This window comes from Schistocerca serialis, chromosome 7, assembly GCF_023864345.2.
Source record: "Schistocerca serialis cubense isolate TAMUIC-IGC-003099 chromosome 7, iqSchSeri2.2, whole genome shotgun sequence".
Taxonomy (NCBI): Eukaryota; Metazoa; Arthropoda; class Insecta; order Orthoptera; family Acrididae; genus Schistocerca; species Schistocerca serialis.
In genome coordinates this window covers 575,003,644-575,026,903 of record NC_064644.1, presented here as the reverse complement: position 1 = coordinate 575,026,903, position 23,260 = coordinate 575,003,644, and the positions used below count along the sequence as shown (strand labels likewise).

Here is a 23,260-nt window from a genome sequence, read left to right as displayed (position 1 = left end):
CAGCTTTCCTTAGGTGGATAGCGCCCACTATTTGCATCCGATTACGGTTTACAAACCATGCTATGCTCGCATTAGTCCTATAAAATGGACTTCAACAATGGAAAATGCCTGTAACAAGAAAACAACCAAAGGCAAAAGAGTGGTGTCTGACATGTCAAATTACATGCCATGCTGCACTAACTCCATACACAAGACAACTGCCAAGCAAATGTATACACAGGATTTGCAGTGCCTCACAAACACCTGTCACTAACTTAGAACCACTGCAGTTATAAAACTGAAGATCCGATTTATGTCCAAGATGTGCCAGAGAAATGGAGTACTTCACATACATCCTCATTCATCTAGCGGAGCGTGCTGAAATAGGTTATCCATCAAATGGTTCAAATGGCTCTGAGCACTATGGGACTTAACATCTGTGATCATCAGTCCCCTAGAACTTAGAACTACTTAAACCTAACTAACCTAAGGACATCACACATCCATGCCCGAGGGAGGATTCGAACCTGCGACCGGAGCGGTCACTCGGTTCCAGACTGAAGCGCGTTTAACCGCACGGCCACACCGGGTTATCCATCGATGGAGGTGATTCATCCCACATGCGTTGGCAGTCCTCTACCGATTATGGTATGGAAAAGTTTGCTGTTAACGACTGCAGGTAGGTAGCGCTCTAAGTAGTACACAGTTAATGCAATTGTATACTAATCGATCGCAAGTTATACCACACAACTGATGCACCTCAAGAGAACAATGGAAAAACGGTTAAAAGCGTGACAAATTACCTGCAAAAACATCTTCCTCTCTCTAGAATCCATCAGTCTACCATTAAGTAATACCTCACTGTCCCCCTTTCAACCGATCAATCCATCTATCTTCTATTACCCTGTAGGTCCATGTCAATTTAGAGGTAGATGGTTCTGTTTTCCATGAAAAGTTCCAAGACAGCAGTCAACTTGCCTGTATCACTATTACCTCAATAGACATACAATAGAATGTTGTTAAAAAACCATGCACCAACTCTTCTGCGGTATTTGTTGGCTGATACAGCATGCTTGTGATTGATACACAGTGCAGAGAAGCAAGCTCTAAATACAGTTTGTTAGGGTTTAAAACGCCTAAACAGTCATGTACACTTTATAACAATCTATAAGGTAGTTACCGATAATTCTGGGCCCGCATCTGGGCTTATGATCCGACATATGTAAGTTTATTACTGTACTCTTTGTGAGCATTCATGATAAACATTCTATTCCAGCCGTCTTAACGCCGTTGACAAAAAATGACTGGTGCTTCTATGTCAGCTTTATCTCGTATGCCTCTTGCTGTCACATACCCGTTCCCATGTACAAGAATTTTCCTGCGCCAACCAGAAGCCATGCAATTAATTCCTCATTCCTCATTCCCCCTCAGTTTTCCCGCATTTTGCCATACTGTTGCTCAATTCAATCGTATTTTCTAGCGATTTTCTAGCGATTTTCTTGCTTCATCGATTTTATGTCACTTCTGCCCATATGATCATGACAATACTTCTCCCCCATATTCTAAAATTGCTTGTAAATGTAGTACAGTTGTCAGTACCTAGCGCAAATGCACTATTTTTCTGGTCTGATGGTATATTGCGCCATTTACTCGAAGACATCTATTCACTTTCAACGAGATATTCTACAGTTGCAGTGCATTTGCACTGTTTTATGAATATGTGTCTTAGCAATGCCGCAAACTCTTCCATTTTCCATTTGTTGCGATGTGCAGCACATTTTTTTCAATAAGAAACACCGCTTCTGTCTTATTTCAACAAACCTGTGCATTGTGGTAGCAGCACAGTTTACACCATGCGATGTGCAGCTTTCGGCGAGAGCCAATGGATCGAAACATGTTACTGTCGGTATAATACGTGACTCAGACCTGAAATTCGTGGTAGAAAAACAAAATGTGTGGATGTGTACACAGCTGTAGTCATACACTGCTTCAAAAATCCTGTCCTTGTGATTGACAATCTGCGGGATATGGTCCTCCTACAGTACATGATATGAAACTTTGCAATTGTTTGTGCAAGTGACTTTGATCGCCGACCACATACTCCAGTGGATCGATACCTGTATATTTATTGGGATCGCCACGTATGCTCAATGTCAGCATGCAGATGGTATTTGTTTTTGATATATTGAAAGAGAGGAATATGGTAATATCTTATCGAGTTCTCTCCTTGTGAAGTTAGTGAAGTTTTTGTAGTTAAAGTTTTTCTGTGTTGGATGGTACAAAATGACGATGACAGAGAGAATGTTTGGCTGACAGACATTAATGCACCCTGACGGATGCAGATTTCCGTTGGACTGCAGTACCTGTATATAGTTGGGAAATACACAACACAGTAGCAAAATCCTTGTCCTTCTTCCAGTTCCCATATGATGTGGAGTCTTCCTAATTTTCCCAATAAGAAACAACACAGCAACTGCTCAAACTGTCTTTTCCACTACTCGTGTTGCTGGAGAAAGCTTCACTTGGAGCTAACTTTAGACGTTGTACATGGTTGGTGGAGCTATGACAACATCTTCCCATTTCCACCATGTGGTCAAAACATGGTCCTGTTGCATTCACTCAGATCACCCTTTTTCTCCATGGGATGCAGAAGGTGGTAGATATGACTTCCAGCTAGTTCTGACTTAAATTGGAATGACAACATTGACAAAGCTGCAGGAAGGACGGGGTAGGGACTGAGGAACAGTTACAAGATGCAGAGAGACCACGCTGGAGTTTTAAGTTTTGCTGTGTGGGCTCCTAAGCCGATAGATTCGAAAAACGTGACTCGTTCCAAATCGCAGACAGATTTTCTACCGAAAAGTGTAACACTATAGATCTGAGAAGTCAGTGTACTGGTCATAGGATTTTGTACGTTTCTTACAACTTCAATCCAGCACTGCATTTTTTAAAGTGATTACTCACATAGCACACCATCTACTGTACATGATCATTCTCAATCAACCATCATCCCCCCACGCCGATAACCCATGGACATATTGCAGAACCTCTGTTACACAGTCTATTATTTTTTTATTTATTTATTTATTGTTCCGTGGGACCACATTTAGGAGAAGTCTCCATGGTCATGGAACGAGTCAATACATGAAATTATAACACGATTGTAGAAACACATAAAATGAAACAAGTCGTTAGTTTAAATAAAGAAAATCAAGAATGTAACACTGGAATTTGCTTAATTTTTTATCTCTTCCAGGAGCTCCTCGACAGAATAGAAGGAGTGAGCCATGAGGAAACTCTTCAGTTTAGACTTAAAAGTGTTTGGGCTACTGCTAAGATTTTTGAGTTCTTGTGGTAGCTTATTGAAAATGGATGCAGCAGAATACTGCACTCCTTTCTGCACAAGAGTCAAGGAAGTGCATTCCACATGCAGATTTGATTTCTGCCTAGTATTAACTGAGTGAAAGCTGCTAACTCTTGGGAATAAGCTAATATTGCTAACAACAAACGACATTAAAGAAAATACATACTGTGAGGGCAATGTCAAAATTCCCAGACTATTGAATAGGGGTCGACAAGAGGTTTTCGAACTTACACCATACATAGCTCGAACAGCCCGTTTTTGAGCCAAAAATACCCTTTTTGAATCAGAAGAATTACCCCAAAAAATAATACCATATGACATAAGCGTATGAAAATATGCGAAGTATACTACTTTTCGTGTTGAAATGTCACTTACTTCAGATACTGTTCTAATGGTAAATAAAGCGGCATTTAGTTTCTGAACAAGATCCTGAACATGGGCTTTCCACAACAGCTTACTATCTATCCGTACGCCTAGGAACTTGAACTGTTCCGTCTCGCTTATAACATGCCCATTCTGTCTGATTAAAATGTCAGTTCTTGTTGAATTGTGGGTTAGAAACTGTAAAAACTGAGTCTTACTGTGATTTAGCATCAAATTATTTTCCACAAGCCACGAACTTACTTCATGAACTACATTATTTGATAATGTTTCAATATTACACACAAGATCCTTCACTACCAAGGTGGTGTCATCAGCAAACAGAAATATTTTTGAATCACCTGTAATACTAGAAGGCATATCATTTACATAAATAAGGAACAGCAGTGGCCCCAGCACCGACCCTTGGGGAACGCCCCATTTAACAGTGCCCCATTGGGACTGAACATCATTACCACTCTCAATATTGCGGAGGATTACCTTCTGCTTTCTGTTCTTAAAGTAGGAGGCGAACCAATTGTAAGCTACTCCCCTTACTCCATAATGTTCCAACTTCTGCAGTAATATTTTGTGGTCAACACAGTCAAAAGCCTTCGTTAAATCAAAGAAAACACCTAACGTTCTCAACCTTTTATTTAATCCGTCCAAAACCTCACAGAGAAAAGAGAATATAGCATTTTCAGTTGTTAAGCCATTTCTAAAACCAAACTGTACATTTGACAGCAAATTATGTGAATTTAAATGCTGCAGTAACCTTGTATATACAAGCCTCTCGATAACTTTAGCAAACACCGATGGCATAGAAATAGGTCTATAATTGTCAACATTATCCCTGTCTCCCTTTTTATAAAGTGGCTTCACTACCGAGTACTTTAATCGGTCAGGAAACCGACCACTGCTAAAGGAAAAGTTACAGATATGGCTAAGTACTGAGCTAATATACGTGGAACAATACTTCAGTATTCTGCTAGATACCCCGTCATATCCATGAGAGTTCTTGGTCTTTAGTGATTTAATTATTAACTCAATCTCCCTCTTGTCATGGTAGTGAGGTAGTGAGGTAGAATGGGTTACAAATACTGTTCGATAGCGTAGGAAATATGTAGCAGTGGCATGAGGGAGTTGCAAATATCGGCTTAAGGGAGGGGGGGGGGGGGGGGGGTAGGACGTCAAACGGGCCGACTTGGAGCAGGAAAGGCATGACAGGACATTTTAATATCCAGTGTCCATACGTCTATACTTTTACAAATAAATTCATGAAAAATTCCTGGCCAACAATGCCAAACGATCATTTCATTTATTTTTTTTCATCCGAATAACTTTCCAAATTCGGTGAAGAGGGTGATTCTGTTACGAGCCTATACCGCTGTCGATGTGCACCCTCATTTTCGGTCTGTTAATACACAGCATGCGATCACCATCTATATTCAGTCTCATGATACTGGTGTGCAAGTCAACTTCATTCCGATGTCATGATATTGGTGTGCAAGACCACTTCATTCAGAAGCAATACCATTTTTATATTTATAAGGCATGTATAGTTTTTAACATGGATATTGTTAGCGATACTTGTGCGTGCCTATGAAACCCACGTCGTTATTTATGCAGGGTGACAGTAACACGGTCGTTGAGATGGTGTCTTTAATAGTCAGTCGCTTATTAGACGATTATGTCTCTCTTCCTAAGGCACACTGGAATTACTTGCACGAAAAACAAACGGAGCATGTCCATCGATCGTGGATTTCGGTTCAGTATTGTTTGGTGTCACCAGCATTCAGTTACTGGCGAAGTATTATACTTAACAGGAGATGTGATCAGCAGACTTATAAAGTGTATGTTGGGATGTGTTATGACATGAGCAAAGAAAATGACTATGTCCGGTCATAAGGGAGGTATGGATTTGATGTGGAAAACTGTGATTTCAACGCATTGATAGCTTTAAGGGGGATGAAAGATTTTAGGTGAAAAATTATGCCCATTCATAAGAATAATATAGATATTGATACTTTCAGAGCCACAGTCGTCAGGACAAGGTATTTCCAATACTCCTCTAACTGTCGAATGTCATCAGATTGGCGCTACAATCGAAATATTAAATTTTAATTCCACTGATAAATATGTGGCTGTTTTCTTAGGATGATTCTGCCGGACGTGCGGCTGCATGGCGAGATAGCCGGTGACCAGAACGAATTGACATTTCCAGCCTAAAACGTGAACGATCGCTGAGCCTCCAAAGCAGTCAGGCAGCGTACAACAGTGTCGTCTTCTGGTTTGGTCTCCACGGAAAATTGAGAGGATTCAATCTGGCGAGTGCTGGTGCTGGACATGTTGATAACATAATAATTCCAACCACTCTGGTCGTCCTGGACACCCTCCACGAACGGCAGTTCTCTCCAGCATGCCGAGTCTGGCTGCAGACTAGGGGCAAACGCTGAGTCGCACACACCACAGTGGCAAATAGCCGTTTGTGACATGGCCACGGACACTGCATGTGGACATTGAGACATGAGTGCATGCGATGTGTGAGTGTTTCAGCAATCTCCAGCATCTAGCCATGAGAAGTACTACTACAGACTGGATTGTGTTTTTAAGTGTGTTGTGTTTAGTGCATCTCAATACATCACAGTGGACTCCGTCTTGTAGTGGTATTTGTTGTTGTTGTCTCTATCCTATCACACAGTAGGCCCTTACTCATCCTTCTGAATGTGGCAGAAAGAACCAACTTAGGAATTCCATAGCCCTTTAGAAACCCAACCACAACGTGAAATTCCCGATTGATCAACTTATTGTTTAAGATAGTGGTATTGTGAGTATGCACCTGTCCAGCCCCTCCTACCAATTGTTTAAGGGCATCGCATGCAACTGAGCTGAATTTGACTTTCTACCAAATGACCTAACTGTGCCATTATCACCCAATAGGAGGCAAGGGGAAAAATATGGAAGAGGAAAGAAAAGCGTTTGGAAACCAGGCAGATGCAGGATCGAATCCTGCCAAATATACCAGTTGTAGTCTCCACCAATAAGATGCAAGGAAATTAATTAATCAGTCACTCTGATAGAGTAAGAGAATATTTTCAAGACATCCACCGCTGGGAGGTTTGCTAGATATTCACTACTTTGTTTGGGATGAAGGTGGGGTTACTCTGAAAGATGAGATGGTACCTACTTCTTCTAGAATGTCTGTGTTCCATCCACTACAGGTTCCCATAGCGATGGAAGCGTGAGAACAAAGAGATGCACTGACTACCAACACTATGGTGAGAGGGCGAGGGGAAGGCGATGGAAGGGAGGAGGAGTGCAGAGGACATCTTGATCTGTGTGTGTCTGCATATGTTGGTTCACACAAACAGGAAGCATTCACTTCAGAGGGAGGGAGGGAGGGAGGGAGGGAACGAGGGATCATGTAATTCACAGGTATCAATATCAGAGGGTTGCTACCAGCTGAAGCGTTTTGTTCGGGGGATTTGCATGACTTCTGTTCCACGCACTGCACAAGCCAGTACTGGGTGTGGGCCTGTCTCGCTGCCTGCCTGTGTGGGAATTTGTGAGGCGGCTGGCACATGGTGTGGCCCAGTGTATGGCTCATGCTTCACGACTCAAAATTTTTAACAGTGTAATGAATGTTTCATGATGATGTTCCTTACCTGACCAGAAAAAAAGCACTGCAATTGTTTAAATATTCCAGACTGCTTTGTAACCCTCAAAATGTTTCAATAAAGAATATTCCATACATACAGTTTCATAACAAATTCTTTAAATAAATAAATGAATTATATTGCAATCACTTTTATCCCATTATGCACTGGTGCTGCTGCTCGCAGTGAGCTTTCAGTTGCCTGAGACTGCAGCCAAGTGTACAAGTTGCATTTGCGTGAGTGTGTGTGGTGTGTATGTGTGTGTGTCATCTATTGTTGATGAAGGCATTAATATCCAAAAGCTTTAATTGTGAGAGTCTTTTCGTTGTCCCTATCTGCAACTCAGCAACTCTGCTATATGAAGAGCAGCAACTTTCCTTTTCATAATATTGTTATCCCATAATTGTTAAAATAAACAATGTTCTACACATTGTATTGTCTATCAGATATTGTTTAAACAATATTCCATACATTGCCATCGATTTCCTGCAACATTCTTTTAATAAATAATGAAACTACATTGCATACACTGCCTTGCATCCTATAAACTTTTTAAATAAACAATATTCCACATGTTGCCTTGTCTACCAGAAATAGTTTAAACAATATTCTACACAGTGCAATCGATTTCCCATCAAATAGCCAGTCAACTGAGTCTTTTTCCAACCGATTTCCATGTGGGGGAGGGCAGGGGTGAATGGGGTGAGAGGGGAGGGGTTAATTAATTTATCCATTTATGTAATTAGACATATGGTTGATTGAATGGGAGTGGGGGCTATTCGAATAACTCAGGCCTGAAAGTGTGCTTGTAGCAGTGAGGGTGAGAGGGGCTAGAGGTTTCCAGATGGGTGGGTGAGGTGGAGGGGGAGAGGTGTGGGGGGAGGGGGCTTCTTGGAAGGACGGCATGTCCCCAAGGGTCATAAATCAATCCTCAGGGAGTGTAAACCACTTAGCAGAACAATAGGTTAAGGGGACATGGAGAGGTCATAAATCAATCAGCTGTCACAATTTTGATTAATTTGCATGTCAGTTTGATATCAAAAGTGGGGTATTGCTTCCCTTTCATGCAGTTAAACTCATAAATGCAATCTGGTTTCTGTACAAGTTGTGAATAATCGTTCGCTCGCTGTATTTTATCCCTGCTACCTTCAAAACTGTAAAATGTGCGATCCAGTCAACAGTGCCAAACCTTTTTTAAGAAAAGTATACTCTTACAGGAATCGGCGAAATGCAACGAGTAATGAGGCTAATGAGGAAGGGACGCTACAACAGTAGTATGTGGATAAGCTGAGAACTTGCTTCTTATGGGAGGCATGCTAGGGTGGACCACTTTAGTAGCGATGACCAGTGTGTCCAGATGGCGCAGAGGTCAGTGCATCCGCTTAGTAAGCAGGAGACTTGAGTTCGAATCCCAGTCTGGCACATAGTTTCAACTTTCTCCACTGATTTAATCCATGCCTCTGGAAGCTTATGGCATTAATTCCTTTGTGTCTTGAAGACATAAACAGATGCTATGAACATCAATTCTCCTTTCTTTAATCTATCTTCTAAGATAAACTGTAGGGCCAGTTTTGCCAGGCATGTTCCCACATTTCTCTGGAATCTAAACTCGCCTTTACCAGGATCAGCCTCTACCAGTTCTTTCATGTTACTGTAAATAATTCGTGTTAGTATTTCGCAACCATGACTTCTTAAACTGAGCTTTCGATAACATTCTTACCTGTTAGCACCTGCCTTTTTTTGAATTATAATATTCTTGTTGGGGTTTGAGGGTACTTAGCATGTCTGATTCATCTCGCATAGCATGTGGGATAGTTTTGTCATAGATGGCTGTTTCTGAGGGATTGTCACATACTACAGGGGCCTTGTCTCGACTTAGGTCTTTCAATGATCTGTCATATTGTTCTTGCAGCATCTCATCTTCATTTACTTCCTTTTCCCCTTCAAGAGGGAGGAAATGAAGATGAAATGTAATCTATTCATTTTGCTTGTACTAACCTAGTTAACTAGCGTAAATAAGAGGAATTTGGCAGTATTACTAATCCATCGCCACATGGCTTCCCTAGCGCAGTGTCATCAAGTTCTTCATCTCTGATTCGAAGGAAGGAAGATAAGAGTTTAACTCCCCATTGACTGTGCACTCGCCGCAGATGGAATACAAACTCAGATTAGGAAAGAATGGAGAAATCGGCCATGCCCTTGCAGAGGAACCATCCCAGCACTTACCTCGAGCGATTTAGGGAAATCATGGAAAATCTGTATCTGAATGGCTGGATGGGGATTTGAACTTTTGTGCTACTGGGGAGAGTCCTGTAAGCTAACCATTGCCCTAGCCACATCGCTCTGTACCAGTATGATATGTAACGACAGCATGGCAGAAAACGTACACAGTAAGCATCAACAGTTAAGGTGAGGAACTGTTCTCATTAGTGTTAAGGTACATGTATATGATCACAAAAGTGCCAATGTATGAGCAACCCCTTACGATGACGAGATGAGCTGGTAGAGGATGTTGCGGTTGGTCATCATGACGCCCTTGGGCAGACCAGTCGTCCCCGAGGAGCACATGATGAAGGCCACGTGTTCCAGCCAGTCCGGCTGGTCTGGGGCCGCCACTTCCTCCAGGTCGACGTTACCGGCGCTGTCCAGCGGCACGTCGCGACGCTCCAGCCAGCGGCAGATGTCGTTGATGTCAACCACTTCGAAATCCGGACAAACGGAGCGGATGTTGGACGCTGCGGTCTCCTCCGCTAGGATAAGTTTCGGCTGGATTGTATCCCGAACCAGAGTCTTCAGGTCGTCTGCACAAATTATGTACAAACGTGGTCATTATCCGTGAGAGGGAGAGGACCCGTAATGCAGGCCTGTACAGATGAACAGGATGCTTGCTGTGGTTTCGGTAGTGTAAAATTAATCGTTATTGCTCACTTATAATGTCTCAAAATCAGATAACCAGGAAGATGTAAAACAACATTAACTCACTAAGAGCATTAAAGTTTTACAGAAGAAAATCCGTGCTTACGACAATGTCCACACTGCCACCGTCAGGAAAGTAGCTGACTGTCGAAGACGCTACTGAGTAATACAGGTTTAAATTTTGCAGCGGCGATCACAGCGACCAAATACTACTCATGTGAACATAGTCCCAGAGATAAATTAAAAATGGGTCGAGTTTCCCCCTTGGTCATCAGGCGAATGCAGGTACTGAAAATGCCCTCCCAGATTTATTGGGACCACTCCTGCCTCACTACCTGCCAACTCGGATATTACGCTAAACAGAACGTTTTTTTCGACAATAGACCACCAACTCCCATGAGTAGGGAAATAAGGATGTGACCCTCCTCACGCTGTGGTAAGTTCTAATCACGCTTCTCCATTAACATTCACAAAATTCTCATTTCCACACCTCCTTTCATGATTTAGTGTCAGTAGTTTGAAGTTTAGGATAAAATTCGCGTCTGTCTACGTAAGAATTGGTGCTTGTTCGTTAGGCTGTATTCTGTAACAGTAGATTTCACTAGATATGTGCACTTTCTGTACCGACAATAACAATCTGTGTAAGATCTTATTGGCCAAACTGCCTATGCTTACACACTACTTAATCTAGCTTAACGTAACTTACGCTATGGACAACACACACACCCATGCCCGAGGGAGGACTCGAACCTCCGACGGGGGGAGCCGCGCGGACCGTGACAAGGCGCCCGAGACCACGCGGCTACCCCGCGCGGCTTCTGTACCGATAATATTCAGTACAGAGCTGTGAAACAGTTTGAATAGGATAATGTCACAGTCACATGGAATATTCTAAAACTGCCACGAATCAGAAGCCATGACTATCCCTTAAAGGCTACAGCATCTCTTTCGTTACCAAGGTGGTCGAAAAACGGTTTGAATCACGTGAATGTATCAGAATTATCCAGTTTTTATGCTTATCCATTACGGATATTTAAGAACCGTGACTGTATATTGAATGTAAATAAGTTATACAGAACTGCAACCAGTCACTTTTCTGAATAATAGTGTTTTATTCCATGAACCGGTTTTCGAACCGTTTCAGGTTCATTTTCAGATGGTTTCGGGAAGTTACATCATTACTGGTAGTAGCATAATGCTGGGTGCTGGCTCTATGGCAGAAAGATGGATCACACTTTAATGTATCACCATGACTATAGCTTATCTGTCGATATGGATGTAAATTTACTTTTTACTTACTGCGACAGTATAGGCGGCTTTTTTCGGTTAGTGTCCATCTGTCTGCCTCCATTTTGATGTCCAGAACACTTTCACACAAACTATACTACTTTACACTTTGACAGCGACACTTTTCCAGCATCCAGCATGCGTTTTACAACTGTTGCTTGTAACAAAGATCTTGACAGAATGATATATCATAGGCCTACTTTGTACAGAGATGTAATTTGTTGTTCTTTACATGTATTAAAGTCGATATAAGGGCAAGTATTTTAATCAGAATGGCGATAACATGAGAGCACAAGATAAATATATTAATAAATTACTACATGAACAAGCTTATTTATTTATAAATTTATCTTGTGCTCTCATGTTATCGCCATTCTGATTAAAATACTTGCCCTGTAGCAGATGGAACGAAGATATTCAAGAAGAAGTAGGTAGCATTTGTTGTGTGCCTCACTTGCCCCTCCTTTGTCCTGAACAAAGCAACAGAAAAAATAGAAGACTGTGGATGTCTTTGAAACATTCCCTCGCTATACTTGATTGACTGACTATAACTGGTATATGTGGTGGAAAATTCTGGGATTGAAGATACTGACACAGATAGGTCGTTTGGCAGGAAGTCTGTTACTTTGGAGATAGCTGAGAATTTAAAATTTCAGCTCAGTTATGCCATATCCTAAAGAATCTGTGGAGGGATTGGACAGGTATATGCACACAATACCACTATCGCAAATAATAAATTGATCAATCGGGAATTTGACGGTGCGTTTGGTTTTTTAAAGCACTATAATATTCCTAAGTTGATTTTCTCTGCTGCATTCGGAAGGAGGAGGAGGGCTTAGTGCGTGAATGGATAGTCAACAACAAATACCTCTGCAAGACAGACTCCATTCTAAAATTATGAGCGGAACACTTAAACCGCGATCCAGTCCGTAGCAGTAGTTGTCATAGTTAGCTGTCGGAGGTCACTTAAACTTCCGTAGACCACCACGATGCATTGGTCACGTTGGTAGCTGCTCACTCATCTTCCGGTATTCGCACAGCTGCCTCAGGGACTGGAGAGCGTATCACTGTAGCCTCCCAGCCATCAACCAATCAGTTTACATGAGGGGGATAAATTTCCAGCCCAAACATTCGAATATTGGCTCTTCTCACGCAACACACACTTCCGCTCCTGTCTATCTGTGCACTAGCTAGTTCTCTGTCCAGCTATCCAGAGGGCGCTGCGAGGGCTGCCGCCAGGATTTGTCCCCTCGACCGCGGGCTTGTTCAAACTAGCCGGCCAGCCAGAGCGTACTACTCGCACAGCCTTAAGCAAGAAATGTCCATTCGTTCTGGTCACCGGCTACCTCCGCCACGCACACGGATGGCAGGCAGGGTCGTCATAGGAAACCAGCCACATATTTATTAATGTAATTACAATTAAATACTACGATTACAGCCCATTCTGGTGCCATTCGACACTGAGCGAAGTATCGGAAATGACTCCTTCTGACGACTGTGGCTCTGGAAATATCAGTTGCCCACGTAACTCAATATCCTTCTTATAACTGGACATAATTTTCTCCCATCCAGTGGTACGTCTCTGATATCAAATTGAAAGGCTAATTAATTAAACTGGTCATGAGAGTCACTTTGTATAGTGAGTAATTTTTTTCCAGCTGTCGGATTAGACTGACCATATACTTCAAACAGGAATCCCTGGAGGGAAGTCGATGACCTTTCTGAGGACCACTACTGAGAGATCACATTTGAAGCTGACCCCAGAAGGATTTTACCGCTGCCAACATACATTTCACATCAGGACCACGAACTTAAGACACGAGTAATTAGAGGTCCTAAGGAGGCAGACAGGTAGTATCCTTCCCTCACCCTATTTGCGAGTAAAATATTTTTTTAGTCGTCTTCTGACGTTACATGTGGCCCACCAGGAATTCCTCTCCTGTGCCAACCTCTTCATCTCAGAGTAACATTTGCAACCTCCGTCCTCAATTACTCGCTGGATCTATTCCAATGTCTGTCTTCCTCTACAGTTTTTGCCCTCTACAGCACCCGCTACGCCATGGAAGTCATTTCCTGATGTCCTATCATCCTGTCCCTTCTCCTTGTCAGTCCACATATTCCTTTCCTCTCCGATTCTGTGCAGAACCTCCTCATTTCTTACCTTATCAGTCCACCTAAGTTTCAACATTCGTCTATAGCAGCACATCCAAACTGCTTCTATTCTCTTTTGTTCCGGCTTTCCTACGGTCTATGTTTCACTACCATACCATGCTGTGCTCCAAACGTACATTCTCAGAATTTTCTTCCTCAAATTAAGGCCTGTGTCTGATACTAGTTGACTTCTCCCGGCCAGGAATGCCCTTTTTGTCAGTGCTAGTCCGCTTTTGATGTCCTCCTTGCTCCATCTGTCATTGGTTACTTTTTTGCCTAGGTAGCAGAATTCCTTAACTTCATCTATTTCGTGACCATCAGTCCTGATGTTAAGTTTCTCGCTGTTCTCATTTCTACTACTTCTCATTACCTTCGCCTTTCTCAATCCATTATCTCTACTCATTAGACTGTTCATTCCGTTCAGCAGATCCTGTAATTATTCTTCACTTTCACTCAGGATAACAATGTCATCAGGGAATTGTATCATCGATATTCTTTCAACTTTAATTTTAATTCTGTTCCTGAACCTTTCTTTTATTTCCATACGTGCTTCTTCGATGTGCAGATTGACCTGTAGGGTCGAAAGACTACATTCCTGGCATAAATCCTTTCTTATCCGAGCACTTCATTCTTGGTCGTCCACTCTTATTATTCCTTCTAGGCTCTTTCACATGTTGTATATTACCCGTCTCTCCCTATAGTTTACCCCTATGACTCTCATACTTTCGAACATCTTTTACATTCCAGAATGAGATTTTCACTCTGCAGCGGAGTGTGCGCTGATATGAAACTTCCTGGCAGATAAAAACTGTTTGCCGGACTGAGACTCGAACTCGGGACCTTTGCCTTTCGCGGGCAAGTGCTCTATCAACTGAGCTACCCAAGCACGACTCGCGCCCCGTCATCACAGTTTTACTTCTGCCAGTACCTCGTCTCCTACCTTCTAAACTTTACAGAAGCTCTCCTGCGAACCTTGCAGAACTAGCACTCCTCAAAGAAAGGATATTGCGGAGACATGGCTTAGCCACAGCCTGGGGGATGTTTCCAGAATGAGATTTTCACTCTGCAGCGGATTGTGCGCTGATACGAAACTTCCTGGCAAATTAAAACTGTGTGCCGTACCGAGACTCGAGACGCGAAAGGCAAAGGTCCCGAGTTCGAGTCTCGGTCCGGGACACAGTTTTAATCTGCCAGGAAGTTTCATATCAGCGCACACTCCGCTGCAGAGTGAAAATCTCATTCTGGAAACATTCCCCGGGCTGTGGCTAAGCCATGTCTCCGCAATATCCTTTCTTTCAGTAGTGCTAGTTCTGCAAGGTTCGCAGGAGAGCTTCTGTAAAGTTTGGAAGGTAGGAGACGAGGTACTGGCAGAAGTAAAGCTGTGATGACGGGGCGCGAGTCGTGCTTGGGTAGCTCAGTTGGGAGAGCACTTGCCCGCGAAAGGCAAAGGTCCCGAGTTCGAGTCTCGGTCCGGCACATAGTTTTAATCTGCCAGGAAGTTTCATCTTTTACATTGTCGAACGCTTCTTCCAAGTAGTCAAATCCTATGAACGTGTCTTGATTTTTCTTTAGTCTTGCTTCCATTACCAACCACAATGTCAGAATTGCCTCTCTGGTGCCTTTACCTTCCCTAAAGTCATACTGATCGTCATCTAACACAACCTCCATTTTCTTTTTCATTCTTCCTTATATTATTCTTAACAGCAAATTGGATGCATGAGATGTTAACCTGATTGTGCGATAATTCTCGCACTTGTCAGCTTTTGTAATCTTCGGAATTGTGTGGTTGATATTTCCGAAGTTCAGATGACATGTCGACCGATTCATACATCCTACATACCAACGTGAATAGTCGTTTTGTTGCTACATCCCGCGATGACTGATTGAATGTTCTCCATCCCTTCTGCATTATTTGATCTTAACTGCTCCAAAGCTCTCTTAAATTCTGATTCTAATACTGTATTCCATATCTCCTCTAAATCACCTCCTGTTTCTTCATCTATCACATAAGACAAATCTTCCCCTCATAGATACTTTCAATGTAGTCTTTCCACCTATCCGCTCTCTCCTCTGCATTTAACAATGGAATTCCCATTGCACTCTTAATGTTCCCACACAAACTTTTAATTTAACTGAAGGCTGTTTTGACTTGCCTGTAAGCCGAGCCAGTCTTTCTGACAATAATTTCTTTTTCGATTTCTTCACATTTTTCATGCAGCCATTTCGTCTTAGCTTCCCTGCACTTTCTATTCATTTCGTTCCTCAGTGACTTGTATTTCTGTATTCTTGAATTTTCCTTAACATTTTTGTGCTTACTTCTTTCATCGATCAACTGAAGTATTTCTTCTCTTACTCATTGTTTCTTCGCAGCTACCTTCTTTGGACATATGTTTTTCTTTCCAACTTCTGTGGTTGCCTTTTAAAAGATATCCATTCCTCTTCAACCGTACTGCCTGTAAGCTATTTCTTATTGCTTTATTTATTGGCTTAGAGAACTTCAAGCATATGTCGTCATTCCTTAGTACTTCCGTATCCCATGTCTTTTCGTATTGATTCTTCCTGACTAATCTCTTATACACCAACCTACTTTTCATCACTACTACAGTGTTATCTGAGTCTATATCTTTCCCTGGGTATGCCTTACAATCCCGTATCTGATTTCAGAATCTCTGTCTGACCATGATGTAGTCAAACTGGAATCTTCCCATATCACCTGGCATTTTCCAAGTATACCTCCTCCTCTTGTGATTCTTGAACAGAGTATTCGCTATTACTAGCTGAAATTTATTACAGAACTCAATTAGTCTATCTCCTCTGTCATTCCTTGTCTCAAGCTCATATTCTTCTGTAACCTTTTCTTCTACTCCTTCCTCTACAATTACATTCTAGTCCCCCACGATTATTAGAATTTCATGTCTATTTATGTACGGTATTACCCTTTTAGTATCCTCATATACTTTCTCTATCTCTTCATCTTCCGCTTGCAACAAATATATGTAAAGATGAACTATCATTATCAGTGTTGCTTTGCTGTTGATTCTGATAAGAACAACCCAACCACTGAACTGTTCACCTGTCCTACCCCCCTATTCATAAAAAAATCCTACTGCCATTGTACCATTTTCTGCCGCTGTTGATGTTACTGTATACTCATCTGATCAGAAATCCTTGTCTTCTTTCCATTTCGCTTCTCTGACCCTTATCATATCCAGACTGAGGCTTTGCATTTCCCTTTTCATATTTTCTAGATTCCTTATCATGTTCAAGTTTCTGATATTCCACGGCCCTACTCGTCGAACGTTTCCTTTCGTTGCTTAGTCAATCTTTTTCTCAAGGTCACCTCCCCCTTGGCACTCTCCTCTCAGAGATCTGAATGGGGCTATTGCGCAATCTTTTGCCAATGGAGAGATCATCATGACACTTTTTCAATTACATGTCCCATGTCCTGTGGATACACATTACGTGTCTTTAATGGCGTGGTTTCCATTGCCTTCTGCATCCACATTGCGTTGATCATTGCTCATTCTTCCACCTTTAGGGGCAGTTTCCTACCCCAAAAGACAAGAGAATGCCCTGAATCATTCTCCGCTCCTCTGCCCTCTTTGACAAGGCTGGTGGCAGAGCGAGGGTGACTTCTTGTGCTGGAAGTCTTCGGCCACCAACGCTAATTATTATTCAAAAATTAAGCGGTGGCGGGTTTCGAACCTGGGACTGAGGACGTTTTGATTACTAATCAAAGACGCCACTCCTAGATAATAGGTGGAATAGGAAAGTCAATCACTGGTAGTGGTACAGGGTTCCCTCCACTGCACAAAGTATGATGGCTTCCGAACTAAGCAAACAGATGTAAGTTTAGTCTACCTATGAAACGTCCCCTTAGAAAAATTAATGAATTACTGTACTGATAAACCTCTTACATTATTTGATTTTCAAACAGCTGAGCAGAGCTGAACGTACTCAGACATTTCGTTCTTTACCTATTCTGATCAACACTAAACTGACACACAATATTTTTAGCGCAACGCATTATTTCAATAATCTCTACAAAAGAATGGCCCTGACTAACAATAACCTATACCTTTCATGACTCACTTACCTCACAAAAATCTTCGTTACTCGAACTACTGCAATACAGCGAGCGCCACTACTGCCAGCTAAATAAAAGATTTTAACTTCTGAGGCCACTAACTACTGATAGGCATAGTTAGCAAACGAAAGATTTTGATAGAGAACAAACAATGTATTTACCTTAATAGTGTTCAAAAGTCATAATATATATATCAGTTCATGACCTCCAGTCTTACAAATTTACTGTCTCTGTCCAGATCATCCGCTCTCAAAACTCCGCCATCTCTCTCTCCACATCCACCACTGCTGGCGGCTCACCTCCAACTGCGCAACGCTACGCACTGTTAACATCCAGCTGCCCAACACTACAATATCAAACAACAATGCAAACCAGCCACAGACTGCACACAGCACAGCCAGTGAATTTCATACAGAGCGCTACGTGGCGGTGGCGTTACCAATGTAAGAACCTAAACAGCCTACTTACACCTATTAACACGTCACTTCATCCATTGATGGGCATACAAACCTCATGGAAGAATATTGTCTCTTATTTATCGAGCAAACAAAAGACAGAACTTCTGTTGCTGATTATCTCTCAGTAAAAATCTTCATATTAGCTCCTAATTTTCCCACTGCAATCATTTTGCGATAGGTATGTGCGATGTTGTAATATGTTTGCCGACAACACTTAGAAGAAGCGGTATAGAGCTCATTTCTCAACTCCTCTTTCGTCAGAGTATCGCTTACCTGCCGTATTCTCATGAATCTTCCATTCTTCGACATACAACTTATGAACCCACACAATTTCCGTGACTAAGAGATGTCCCCCACCAAGTCACAGACCCCCACTAATTTTCTCGAAATCCCGTCACGTTCCGATACCACAATTCCATTAGTTAGAAGGCAGTCTAGTCCTCCACCCATCACTAACTAGGAAGAGAACTATCACAACGAGAAAAATAACATACTACCAGACAGGAAGAAACTCAGAATCATGCAGAGTACACGTGAACTTCACAAAGAAATTCGGAAGCATAACACCCAAAATTCATCAATAACGAATGATGCTCTATAAATATCACCCTGTACGTGTCCTGATCTTCTTTATCGTATTCCTATGATTACTACATTAGAAATATGACAGTATAGTGATGTTAGAGACTTTGTTGACAACACAGTCTCTCTTTCTCCCTCTTCATTATTTTTATAACATTCTATGAAGTAAATCTATGAACTATAAAATCTTCGCTAATGTCACCCAGCAGAGAACTCGATAAGATATTACCGCACCCTCCTCATCCAATATATCGAAAACCAGTACTGTCTGCATCTTGACATCGAGCATGTGTGGCGATCCAATTAAATATGCTGGTATGTGTCCATTGTAGCAAGTGGTCAGTGATCAAAGTCACTTCCACAGATCTTTGTAAAGCTTTGTCACCTATATATACCCACAGAATATTAATCACAATAGAGAGTTCCTGTGTTGATCTTTCATAAACAGTTTTATACATTGTTTTTCTGCTGTAATACATCCAAGCAGTGTTTGGCTACAGCTTTGCATTCTGCCACACATTTTCTTTTTCCACCTTGACTTTAAGGTCTGCGTCAGGAGCTAAACTGACAAAAACACCCAGCAAGAGAGGGGAAGAAAACCAACGTGCACTCCGTGTGCATACCGGGGGGAGTCATTCCAGATGTGGAAAGGGTCCTTCCGAATGCCATGAAGGTTACACGGTGCACCCATCTGCAGGTGGTCGCTCATATCGGCACCAATGATATGTGTCGCTATGGATCGGAGGAAATCCTCTCTGGCTTCCGGCGGCTATCTGATTTGGTGAAGACTGCCAGTCTCGCTAGCGGGATGAAAGAAGAGCTCACTATCTGCAGCATCGTCGACAGGACTGACTCCGGACCTTTGGTACAGAGCCGAGTGGAGGGTCTGAATCAGAGGCTGAGACGGTTCTGCGACCGTGTGGGCTGCATATTCTTCGACTTGCGCCATAGGGTGGTGGGGTTTCGGGTTCCGCTGGATAGGTCGGGAGTCCACTTCACACAGCAGGAGGTTACACGGGTAGCAGGGGTTGTGTGGCGTGGACTGGGCGGTTTTTTTAGGTTAGATGGCCTTGGGCAAGTACAGAAAGGGCAACAGCCTCAAAGGGTGCGGGGCAAAGTCAGGACATGCGGGGACCAAGCAGCAATCGGTATTGTAATTGTAAACTGTCGAAGCTGCGTTGGTAAAGTACCGAAACTTCAAGCGCTGATAGAAAGCACCGAAGATGAAATCGTTATAGGTACGGAAAGCTGGCTGAAACCAGAGATAAATTCTGCCGAAATTTTTACAAAGGCACAGACGGCGTTTAGAAAGGATAGATTGTATGCAAGCGGTGGTGGCGTGTTTGTCGTTGTTAGTAGTAGTTTATCCTGTAGTGAAGTAGAAGTGGATAGTTCCTGTGAATTATTATGGGTGGAGGCTACACTCAACAACCGAGCTAGGTTAATAATTGGCTCCTTTTACCGACCTCCCGACTCAGTAGCATTAGTAGCAGAACAACTGAGAGAAAATGTGGAATACATTTCACATAAATTTTCTCAGCATGTTATAGTATTAGGTGGAGAATTCAATTTACCAGATATAGACTGGGACACTCAGATGTTTAGGACGGGTGGTAGGGACAGAGCATCGAGTGATATTGTACTGAGTGCACTATCCGAAAATAACCTCGAGCAATTAAACAGAGAACCGACTCGTGGAGATAACATCTTGGACCTACTGATAACAAACAGACCCGAACTTTTCGACTCTGTAATCAATGATCATAAGGCCGTTGCAGCATCCCTGAATATGAAAGTAAATAGGAATATTAAAAAAAGGGAGGAAGGTTTATCTGTTTAGCAAGAGTAATAGAAGGCAGATTTAAGACTACCTAACACATCAAAACGAAAATTTCTGTTCCGACACTGACAATGTTGAGTGTTTATGGAGAAAGTTCAAGGCAATCGTAAAATGCGTTTTAGACAGGTACGTGCCGAGTAAAACTGTGAGGGACGGCAAAAACCCACCGTGGTTCAACAACAAAGTTAGGAAATTACTGCGAAAGCAAAGAGAGCTTCACTGCAAGTTTAAACGCAGCCAAAAACCTCTCAGACAAACAGAAGCTAAGCGATGTCAAAGTTAGCTTAAGGAGGGCTATACGTGAAGCGTTCAGTGAATTCGAAAGTAAAATTCTATGTACCGACTTGACAGAAAATCCTAGGAAGTTCTGGTCTTACGTTAAATCAGTAAGTGGCTCGAAACAGCATATACAGACACTCTGGGATGATGATGGCATTGAAACGGAGGATGACACGCGTAAAGCTGAAATACTAAACATCTTTTCGAAAACTGTTTCACAGAGGGAGACCGCACTGCAGTTCCTTCTCTAAATCCTCGTACAAACGAAAAAATGGCTGACATCGAAATAAGTGTCCAAGGAATAGAAGAGCAACTGAAATCACTCAACAGAGGAAAGTCCGCTGGACCTGACGGGATACCAATTCGATTCTACACAGAGTACGCGAAAGAACTTGCCCCCCTTCTAACGGAAGGTTCCAAATGATTGGAAAAGAGCACAGGTAGTCCCACTCTTCAAGAAAGGTCGTCGAGCAGATGCGCAAAACTATAGACCTATATCTCTGACATTGATCTGTTGTAAAATTTTAGAACATGTTTTTTGCCCGCGTATCATGTCATTTCTGGAAACCCAGAATCTACTATGTAGGAATCAACATAGATTCCGGAAACAGTGATCGTGTGAGACCCAGCTCGCTTTATTTGCTCATGAGACCCAGAAAATATTAGATACAGGCTCCCAGATAGTTGCCATTTTCCTTGACTTGCGGAAGGCGTTCGATACAGTTCCGCAATGTCGCCTGATAAGCAAAGTAAGAGCCTACGGAATATCAGACCAGCTGTGTGGCTGGATTGAAGAGTTTTTAGCAAACAGAACACAGCATGTTGTTCTCAATGGAGAGACGTCTACAGACGTTAAAGTACCACAGGGGAGTGTTATGGGACCATTGCTTTTCACAATATATATAAATGACCTGGTAGATAGTGTCGGAAGTTCCATGCGGCTTTTCGCTGATGATGCTGTAGTATACAGAGAAGTTGCAGCATTAGAAAATTGCAGCAAAATCCAGGAAGATCTGCAGCGTACAGGCACTTGGTGCAGGGAGTGGCAACTGACCCTTAACATAGACAAATGTAATGTATTGTGAGCACATAGAAAGAAGGAACCTTTATTGTATGATTATATGATAGCGGAACAAACACTGGTAGCAGTTACTTCTGTAAAATATCTGGGAGTATGCGTGCGGAACGATTTGAAGTGGAATGATCATATAAAATTAATTGTTGGTAAGGCGGGTGCCAGGTTGAGATTCATTGGGAGAGTCCTTAGAAAATGTAGTCCATCAACAAAGGAGGTGACTTACAAAACACTCGTTCGACCTATACTTGAGTATTGCTCATCAGTGTGGGATCCGTACCAGGTCGGGTTGACAGAGGAGATAGAGAAGATCCAAAGAAGAGCGGAGCGTTTTCGTCTCAGGGTTATTTGGTAAGCGTGATAGCGCTACGGAGATGTTTAACAAACTCAAGTGGCAGACTCTGCAAGAGAGGCGCTCTGCATCGCGGTGTAGCTTGCTGTCCAGGTTTCGAGAGGGTGCGTTTCTGGATGAGGTATCGAATATATTGCTTCCCCCTACTTATACCTCCCGAGGAGATCACGAATGTAAAATTAGAGAGATTCGAGCGCGCGGAGGCTTTCCGGCAGTCGTGCTTCCCGCGAACCATACTGGAACAGGAAAGGGAGGTAATGACAGTGGCACGTAAAGTGCCCTCCGCCACACACCGTTGGGTGGCTCGCGGAGTATAAATGTAGATGCAGATGTTGAACACATTCTGATCCATTGGCTCACACAGAAAGCAAGAAATCACATGGTGTAAAATATACTGCTCCAACACACAGGATGGTTGAAACAAAAGATTTGGTGGTGTTTCTTATTGACAGTAATGTGGAGGATATCGCTTGCAACACATGGAAGCTGGAAGAGTTTGAGGCATTGTGGACCATTACCAAACAGTCGTCCGAAGGTGCTGACCTCTATATTTAATCTACTCTTCCACAATGGTGGGGTACTAGATGTCTCAGTGTTCCGTTTTTTAAAGAGACCCTGAGCATTGATTCCTCATATTTGTGCTGCATATTGCACCCAGGTGTATGATGGCTGTCTTGGTGTTTCAGATGGTAGTCATCCTGACATCCAAATCTTTGGACACTGCAACTTTAATTTTTATGATTTACACTGCACAGCTACATATGGAACAAGGGGGTTTCTGTTGGACGTAAACCTATGGATCGTGGATAGTATGTACCATCAATTGTCAATCTCACCGGTAGAGGAATGGAATGATTTTCATACACACAGGCGA

At 42.5% G+C, this 23,260-nt stretch overlaps 1 protein-coding gene across 1 annotated transcript in view; it reads right to left on the bottom strand.

The window, feature by feature from the left end:
- Positions 1-23,260, bottom strand: part of LOC126412488 (uncharacterized) — a 290,832-nt gene that overhangs the window by 163,448 nt on the left and 104,124 nt on the right. The window contains exon 3 of the mRNA XM_050082109.1: positions 9,845-10,160. Coding sequence (XP_049938066.1) covers positions 9,845-10,160 — 316 coding nt within the window. The remainder of the gene's footprint in view (positions 1-9,844; positions 10,161-23,260) is intronic.